At 36.2% G+C, this 9783-nt stretch overlaps 1 protein-coding gene across 2 annotated transcripts; it reads right to left on the reverse strand.

Annotated features, from left to right (window-relative positions):
• Positions 1-1904: 1904 nt before the first annotated feature.
• LOC103420159 (secretory carrier-associated membrane protein 4) lies at positions 1905-9160 on the reverse strand. Of its 2 annotated transcripts, none has more exons than XM_008358221.4 (12): positions 8949-9160; positions 7613-7726; positions 7474-7536; positions 7034-7067; positions 6814-6936; positions 5754-5816; positions 5555-5648; positions 4586-4631; positions 4440-4507; positions 4205-4253; positions 3114-3179; positions 1905-2503 (listed from the first exon to the last, which is right to left on the reverse strand). In XM_008358221.4, the coding sequence occupies exons 1-12, from the start codon at positions 9015-9017 to the stop codon at positions 2471-2473; spliced, it is 822 nt and encodes a 273-aa protein (XP_008356443.1). In that variant the 5' UTR covers positions 9018-9160; the 3' UTR covers positions 1905-2470. The 2 variants fall into 2 exon arrangements, with proteins under 2 accessions (XP_008356443.1, XP_028960253.1); XM_029104420.2 differs by having other exon boundaries at positions 8970-9139.
• Positions 9161-9783: the final 623 nt, after the last annotated feature.

Here is a 9783-nt window from a genome sequence, read left to right on the forward strand (position 1 = left end):
CAAAGAGGGAGAGTTGGATATCTATAAACTATCTAGAGCAAGGGAAGGTAAGACAAGGGACATAAACCAAGTGAGGTGCATCAAAGATGAGAATGGAAAGGTTCTTGTTACAGAGAACGTCGTCAAAGACAGATGGAGAGTTTATTTTCATAATCTTTTCAATGAAGGCCATGAAAGGAGTACTTTTTTGGGGGAGTTGAGGAACTCAGAAGAGTGTATAAACTACTCATTTTACCGCCAAATTAGGAAGGAAGAAGTGATTGTAGCTTTGAAAAAGATGAAGCATAGAAAAGCAGTGGGCCCAGATGATATACTGATCGAAGTGTGGAAAGTCTTGGGAGAGACGGGTATAGCATGGCTCACAAACCTTTTCAATAGGATTTTGAAAACGAAGAAGATGCCAAATGAGTGGCGAAAGAGCACTTTGGTGCCTATCTACAAGAATAAGGGTGACGTACAAAATTGCATGAACTGTAGGGGTATTAAGTTAATGAGTCATACAATGAAGCTTTGGGAAAGAGTAATTGAGCATAAACTGAGGCAAGAAACACAGGTCTCAGACAACCAATTTGGATTCATACTAGGGCGCCCAACCATGGAGGAACTCTATCTCTTACGAAGATCAATGGAAATATATAGAGATATGAAAAAGGATTTGTACATGGTCTTTTTAGATTTGGAAAAGACATATGATAGGGTCTTAAGAGACATTCTTTGGAGGATTTTAGAGAAGAAAGGAGTACAAGTAGCATATATCCAAACTATAAAGGATGTGTATGATGGACCAATGATTGCCGTAAGAACTCACGAAGGACAAACTGAAAGCTTCCCCAAACTATAGGGTTACATCAAGGCTCATCCTTAAGTCTTTACCTTTTTGCATTGGTAATAAGTTAACGGGACATATTCAAGATGATATTTCTTGGTGTATGCTTTTAGCAGACGATATAGTATTGATAAATGAAACTCAGGAAGTAGTAAATGCGAAGTTTAACCTTTGGAGAAAAGTGTTGGAATCTAAAGGTGAGTCGGTCATAGACAAAGTATATGGAGTGCAAGTTCAGTGCAAACGGAGGCTCAAATGAGTTAGGGGTGAGGATTGTAGATCAGGAAGTGCCAAAGAGCTACCGTTTTCGCTACCTAGGATCTATCTTGCAAAAGAATAGAGAGTTGGATGAAGACCTCAACCATAGAATACAAGCTGGATGGATGAAGTGGAAGGGTGCATTCGGCATGTTGTGTGACTGTTGTATGCTACTGAAGCTCAAGGGAAATTTTTTTAGGACGGCAATAAGGTCGGCAATGCTTTATGGCACAGAATGTTAGGCAGTGAAGCATCAACATGTACATAAAATGGATGTAGCGAAGATGAGAATGCTTTGTTGGATGTTTGAGCACACGAGAAAGGATAAAATTAGGAATGAGGATATCCAAGGTAAAGTAGGAGCCAAAATTGAAGGAAGATCAGAGAAAATCGGTTACGGTAGTTTGGACATGTGAAATGAAGGCCTACTGACGATCCAGTTAGAAGATGCGATTATAGGACAAAGGTTCAAGGCCGAAGGGGTAGAGGAAGACCTAGGAAGACTTTAACTCTAAAAAAAGACTTAAGAGTACTTGGATCTAACGAAAGAAGTAACACAAAACCGATCGCAATGACATTCTAAGATTCATATAGTCAATCCCACTTAGCGGGAAAAGACTGTTGTTGTTGATACTTATACTATCAATTTGTTTTATACATTTAAATAACCAAATAATCTCCGATGAAAATAATTTCTTATAGCAATGATCTTCAAATGAAAAATAATAAATTTAAACGGTTCCAATAGCTGGTTTTCTCCTGTCAAAATACATTATTCGCAAAATGGAAAACAAGACATCATGCAAAGGGAATGCAAGTATTTTCCTTTTAACTTGTTATTACCATAATAGAGGTGTTTTTCATTATTTACTTTTACTGGAAACATCTGAATTTCATTGCATTAGTAATGGAAAAATACAACTGAAATATCAAATTCCCAGCCCATATAGTCCATAGCCTCGAGTTCGAACAACAAATTTAGCTAATTCATGCGCCACTTTGTTACCATCGCGTCGATGCAACTCACAAGAGAAACACAAAGATATCCTTTAACTAAGACATCCAGTACCATCTAAGGGAGCCTCTGTCGAGTCCAATCCAAAGATAACTGCTCCAGCGAATATCGAAGCCACTTCAATGCGTCGGGGTCATGGACTCATGAGCATTTCCGGTCTCGTACACTTCTACTTAAGAATTTGACCCTTGCTCTACATATATAAGCAAGCCTCTGTCGAGTCCAATCCAAAGTAGCTTACTGACTCATGCAATGCAATTATAAAAACGAAATGGCAAACATAATAGGCTGCAGAAGAATATACTAAAACCACTCGAAAAAGGCAATGCAACTCTGAATCCCAATTGGATTGCAATCCCCCGGATCAAACCTCACTTGTTCCCCCTGAAATACATGTATACTTTCTGCACAAACAAAAGAGGGAAAGACGATCAGAGAAATAGTAAGGATAAATAACATGTTAACGATGACTTTAATCTGACTACGAGACCAAAAAAGAAGAAATATTTACGCTGACAATTGGATAAGGACAAAAAAAAAGAAGAAGAGGCATTTAGACTAGTAATGAAATTCAAATCTTTTAAGAGACGACGAGATGAATGTGAGTAAACATATTCCAGATACAGTCGTACAAGCTTTTGTAAACATACCAAATAGGGTATATTTGGTGAGAAAAAAGAAACAAACATTAGTTGTTGTTAACGCTAAAGATTAAGCTTCATCAATAAGAGGGAAAACGAAAAAACAAGTGTAGTTTTGTAAAAGGGTTCTTGTTTTAGGGGAAAATGCAGTTAAGTATTCTGTTTTTCCAATAACAAAAACAGAATATTTCTGAAGCAAATTGGTTGAGTCACGGTGATCTGGGACTGAGAGCAATCACGATGATCTAGAACTCCAAAAATCCATACCTAGAGATTACTCAAGTAAATGCATGCCTTCGTAAGCCACCAGAAGCATTTTCTATACTTCTAAAGATTATAATGTACATAGGAAATAAGGGAACCTCTGTCTCACCTGAAGTACCCATAAGCTTAGAAGAGACTCCAAGCAAAACAATGCAAACCCAGTTAAGTAGAATATCTGCACAGGATACAACAAAAAATAATATTAGTATTCTTATAACCAAATAATCAATGAGATTGCACCAAACAATATTAGCAACAACTAAGCTACCTTGGTCATCTGATCATGATGATGCTAGATATTCCTTACCAACTAATACCTCTTTATTCTTTTTCCAATCACCTGTTCTGTTCTCATTTGTAAAGCTGGGTGATATGGCTATGAACTGGGAAGCAAGTCTTCATGACTTTTATTTTAGTTTTGATCCATTTTCCCGACAAGATTGCATATTGAGGGTACATAAGATCTCATTAAAACCTAAAATCTAATTGAGAAAAGTGAGCCAGCAACTGCGGAAAAAATCTAGGTCGACCAGTGCCCACCCATTAAGGAACTAACTCCGATCAAGAACCATAAAGGGTATATATACTAATGGCATAAAGTGTATCCTTCATTGTTCTGTGTTAAGAGAACGTTTCAATGCTCAAGTAAGAAGCATAAGGGATGCATTATTGGCCAAATCTAAAGAGCAGATATTCTTTTACCAAAATTTGTTCCAGTATATTCTCAACGCATAGCACAAATTAAAGACCTGACCAGCCAACCAGAGCTAAAAAAAGTTTTGAAATAATCTGATATTCTCAATTAAATGCATAGCATTGTGAACTTGAAAATGGAATCTTGGTGAAGAGAGTTTCTCCCACTTTAGATCATTGTGAAGGTGGTTACTGGTTCATTTGTTAAAAGTGCTTAGGGAAAGAAGACAGCATTAATTTGGATGTCAAAAGTGTACACAAGTCTGAGTCTTGAGTTTTGGCAGAAAACCAGCTCATCTTTGTATTTCTTCCTGGCCTACTGCATAGTTTTTGGTTGACGTGGCCTACGTCATAGTTTAGAGTCTAGACAACGCTTTTTCTTCCTTTTTTTCAGTTAAAATGAAGTAGTGACACTAAGATGATGGGAATGAAAAATAAAACAAACATTACACTTCCGATAACATTCGAACAGCATTGTCTATAGATGCAGCACAGTAAAAAACTTACCCCTACCACCACATGATCAGAGAAAACATCAATTGCCGAAAGAATTCCCCTGTATATAAGAAGAAAAATGGAAAAAATAAAAAAAGACACATTTGTCGAAAATAATAGGAGGAAAATATATTGGTTCAGTTACACAGCATCAAAACGCTTACTAAGACAATTGGAGGAGCTATCGCCACGAGTAAATAATATTAAATGCAAGAAACAAAAAACAAAAAAGAATGTAAGAACTTACGTCAATGATTTCCCATTAAAGACAATTGGAGGAGCTATCGCCGCAACAATACAAAATCCAATGTGGAGCTGCCACACGAAAATTGATTAAAATCAGATTGGTAAGTCAAGCATAATAAGTCAAACAGATACAGTATCAGTACATACCATATAGAACATGAAAAACCAACCAAACTTCAGGGCACTATCTGTTCTGCAAGATGGAAAAAATACACCTCAACACAGTCAGCAGTGCATGATATTACCGAGTTCAGTTCAACAAATAAAAACAACACATTACATTCCCATCCACATAGATAACAGTGACATCATACAACTGATTCTCTACCTATTTGTACAACAAATGAAATGGGACAAGGTCCCATAGATCATAAACTTCATCATAAACTATAAAGATGCATAAATGCAGCAGTCCCCCCCACCCACACACACACACACACACACACACAAAAAGGAATTAAATTCCACACAACTCTTGATTTCCAGGAAAATTTGGTTTCCACGTTCAACCACAACCACCATGTTATGCACCATATAACAATCCCACCCTAGTGACTACGCAGCACTGTTTCCAAAGGCAGTATGACAGTGAAGGCTGGTGTGGTGCTGGAAACTTTTAATTTCTATCGGAGTTATTCCAATACACCTTTAGTGCTATGCCAAAGGCCAAAGTGAGTCCAAATCTCTATTATATTCCTTTCTCTTACTATTTTCCTACATAAGCCTTTGATGAACTAAAATTTCTGGTAGAAACAAGTTGCGAGAGAGTTATAGTGCCAGTTAGAGTCCATAGGGTATTACTTGATTCGTCCATAATATAAACAGGGCATAATTTAAACATGTGCCCATCATATGCCAAAGGTCTCGTCCATTAGCAGATGAGGATACTTTTAGGATGACAACAAATACTTGCTCCTTGATATTTGGTTCCCAAAAACGTCATTTCAAAAGTATTTTCTTGTCTTAGCCTAAGATCCATGATATTACTGTCAAGCTATTTTCTCTAAAGTGGCAAAAAATTTATGCTAACATTGCGGCTTCTCTGTAATTTCAAGAGGAACTACAAATCTTTTATTTACCTGGAAACTAGAAACAAAGCCATCTTTAAACAATTACCTCATTGCACGATAGAGAGGCCTGTACCAAAGAACATATGAAAGAGGGCATCCCATTAGAGCATAGATCGTTGCAAGCAAAAATATTTTAACACCTGCAGTTTATGAAAGTCATCAGAAGATCCAATTAGCGTGATAGCCAGAGGAGCTAAGTTTACCTACAATCAAGTAATAACCAAATATCATTGAGGAAAACTTACCCCCGCCTCTAATCCAACAGACAATAATCGCAATCACATTAAAAAATAGGCAAAGAACTATGCCTGCAATGACAATATTACTTAAGTGTTAATTGAAGTCTAATAAGGAAATATATGTGATGATAAAAAGAATAATGATACAAGGAGTCGACCCACATATTCTGCCAGACTCGTAATCAAGCATCACATATTAGAATTATAACTCAAATGACCAATTGTCCATATTGACAGTCTGTCAAAAGAGCATTTCCTTTGAGTTATCTACTTATAGATATACATGTATGTTTTTGTGCATGAGCCCCGAGAAGCTTCAAGTGAGTATTTCCCTAATTAGAAATAAAAAATGAGGACATAGCCACTTGGATTCATCAGAATGATCAGAATCATTTCTTCAAAGGACCATCCCCGCAAACAAGTAAGAATCAGCCGAACCAAAAATCATTGAGCCATTTGATTACCATTGTTCTCATTTTATTGGACCGCTTGTGGTTGTCTGCATAGTTTATATGACCAAACAGTTCCCTATTTGGAAGCTTCTTTTTCAAGGAAAAATCCTTGAAGAGTGACCAAAAAGTTAGCCAATTTCAATTTGGCTAACGTTACGTAAGGTCAATATTTAAATAAGGACCGAAACAAAGGCTAACGTTACGTAAGGTCAATATTTAAATAAGGACCGAAACAAACGGACATTTGGATCATTGAACTACATTTCCAGATGACCCCAACAAGGATGTTCCTCTTTAAAAACATCCATAGTACCTTATTCAAATATCTATATTTAAGTAATCAGTTCTAAGAGAAATACTAGGTACTGACGCAGTTCAATCAATATAAGAATGTACATTCCTTAAAGTCCGGCAATGAAATAGATTACTAGTACTTGATTGTTAGAGAAAATGTTTCATAAGCATTTTTTTTTTTTTTTGTATGTATATCCAATTTATAAGGCATACTACTTGAATATAATTCTTTTATAATGGAATCCTCAATGCATTTATGGATAAAAATACAAGCAAAGCAAAATACATAGCACCACATTGGCATAATAAACATGCCTTACCTAGCCAACTTGCAAAAGCCATATATTGTAGCCTTTGAGCATGTATTGGTATTTCATTAGCTATATCATGGTGAATAATTGGAAAAAAAGGAGGCCAATTTCTATCATCAACAGGGACACCAGCTGATACACGAAGAAGAAGAAAAAAAATTAATTACTATGATTTAAGAAAGGCCACCCAAATTACTAATGATCTAGGTTGCAGATTCATAGTGCTTACCTTTTGCAACAGAATCTTCTCTCCGTTTAATATCCTGTAAAAGCTAAATATTAATACAAAAACTGTATTGAAAACAAAATACAGGAACACATTAAGCAGTACAGAGTGATTGTAACTGGGAAAAAGGAAAAGCAAAAATGAGAGAGAGAGTAATAAATAACGCATCTAAACTGGGGCCCACCACTGAACCCTATAATCATGGGGGACGGGAAACATTACCAATTGCAAGAAAGGTACGTTGGGATTTCACACCTGAGGCAACTTGGGACAAACCCATGTGCCTCAGCCACTCCCACTGTGCACTCGGTGATATTATTACAGGCAACATTCCAGATATGTGATCAATTTATCCATTTGTAAACTCACAAGAATATAAAGCGAATTACACAATAAAGGTAGAACTGTAGGCAAGTAATCAATAAAAAAATTTGTCAATTAACCTTTTCTCGCTTCTTGAGATCCGCTTCCCAAGTTGCAAGCTCTTTTGCCTTTTGCTTAGAATCCTGCAGAAAATGGCCAAACAATACATAAACAAGCTCATAGAGAGAAAAAAATGTATACAAAATAAAACTACTTTACATTCATGGTATCCAACGGTATATCGACTGTGGCATCATGTTTCTGCCCAAAACCCAGATGTTCAGATGACACTGGTGGAACACGCGACTTTGACATAGGAGCAGCAGCACCATTCTGCAAAATTCTCAAATTATGGCACATTTTAACACCTTCGTATTAAGGATGATAGGGAAAATATATATAAACTACGCTTTGCACCAGTCTTAATAAAACATGTCCAAACCATGCAGTCGTATCGATTAAAATCCAAAAGTGGTTTTGGTATCATATCACATGAAATGGAAAATGAACGGTGTGGCAACATGTGACTTCTAAAATGCCTTACAATTAAATAGCATATGCACAAGACATGGCATGAGATCTATAATTTCTAAAATGCCTATTGCCTATGTACAAAGAACTAGGACTTCATAAAGATATGAAAGAAGCAAACAACATTGCATTGTAACCTGCTTCATTCCATTCAACTTTTAAGAACCAAGTTTAACATCTCTAATTCATCATTAATATGTCATACTGCGTCACTGAAATAATCTACAATCATGGTTTCTTACATTGTTTACATAAGGTTCAAAATCCAATGATATGAAAAAAAAAAAAAAAACAAAAACAAAAGAAGTTGAACTCTATATATATAAACAAAATTAATCCGTGATTTTTAAGAATTATCATGTTCCCTTCACGATAGGAGGTAGGCGGTAAATCATAAGAATATCACTATTAAAGAATGAGAAGGCCAACAAAATGTAAAAGAGCACCATTGTTTAGACGGGGGAGGAGGGCTAAATGATAAAATTTTCAAATTAAAAAAAACGAAAACAAAGAAGAGTACAGGGCAGATATAAACCCAATCTCTAAGCTATATATTGTACCTCACTTCCAAATTTACCGGATTTTCATTCGCTTTGTTTTCATTTTTAAAGAAAAAACTAAAGAAATGTTGCCCAAATTCGTCTTTTTCCACACTGCTGGATTTGAAGTGAAAGAGGTAAAAAATTTCTAAGTTTGAATTTTATACAAATTCACAGAAGTCCAAACCCTAACCCAGATCAAGACTTATAAGCTTTTCTAACCCGAAAAATCCCTTTTTTCGTACATATTACATTGGGTCTAAGCTAAGTATACTTGCACAGTGAGCACTGGGAAGTGCTTAAGACTGCAAATCCGCATGTTAATTAAACTTTACAACTCAATTTGATAGGTTAACATAACATTATTTCCAAACTCACATCATGTTCCTCACTACCAAACGGAAGAAGGAAAAGAACAAATTTGAAGTTTTCAGATCCAGATCGAAAATTTGCGAAATTGGAGAAAAAGAAAGAGGCAGAATTACCGAAAAAGGATTGACCTCGACCTGGACTTCTTCTTCGTCAAATGGGTTGGGGTCGTGGTGGCGATTCATGGCTAGATCCCCAAATTTTGCACAAGATCTAGAGAGAGAGAGAGAGAGAGAGAGTTTCTGTTGTGTGAGAGGCACCGCTACTGCACTCCCACTTTATTCTGTGAGAGAGAGAGAGTGGCTTAGTGGCCACGCCTACGCGGGATAACTTGCAAATTTGGAAGTGCCGACGCTTTTCTAAGCCGTTGGATTTGATCCAACGGTTAGTGGTCACTAGTTTTAAACTGTTTTTCAATTTTTTATGGATTCGAATTCTCTCTTAAGCATTTTCTCTCTCCTTCTACGCCCACTTTCATTTTTATACCTGTTTTGATTATGAATGGTAGTTGAAGTTGGCCTAACCCATCAAAATAATTCTTCAAATTAAAATCGATCAATGAAGATGAATGTTATTAGACCATAGTACTAAGTGATTTTATTTAGCTTTTAAAAAATATATTTAACAAGATAAAGACTTCCATCTCACCCTCATGTATGTATGTGGCGTAATAGTTTCAGATTTGAAACCAATACGTTGGCCAACTCAATAGGCTTGACTTGGCATTTTTAAAACTCATTTCCACCCACAAAATGAGCAAACCATTCATTGGCGAGTTGAGTTGAGCGGGGTTGGAATCAATTACTTTTTTGTTATTCTTAATGTGGGTGTAAGTGACAAATAATCCAAATTATGCTCTACTAACTTATGTAAATTTGGTGTTATGGAATCACTACTTGTTATTTGTTAGTTACTTAATGTTTAAGTTTCATTATCCAAGTAAAGTAGGCC

Source organism: Malus domestica, chromosome 06, assembly GCF_042453785.1.
Source record: "Malus domestica chromosome 06, GDT2T_hap1".
Lineage (NCBI taxonomy): Eukaryota > Viridiplantae > Streptophyta > Magnoliopsida > Rosales > Rosaceae > Malus > Malus domestica.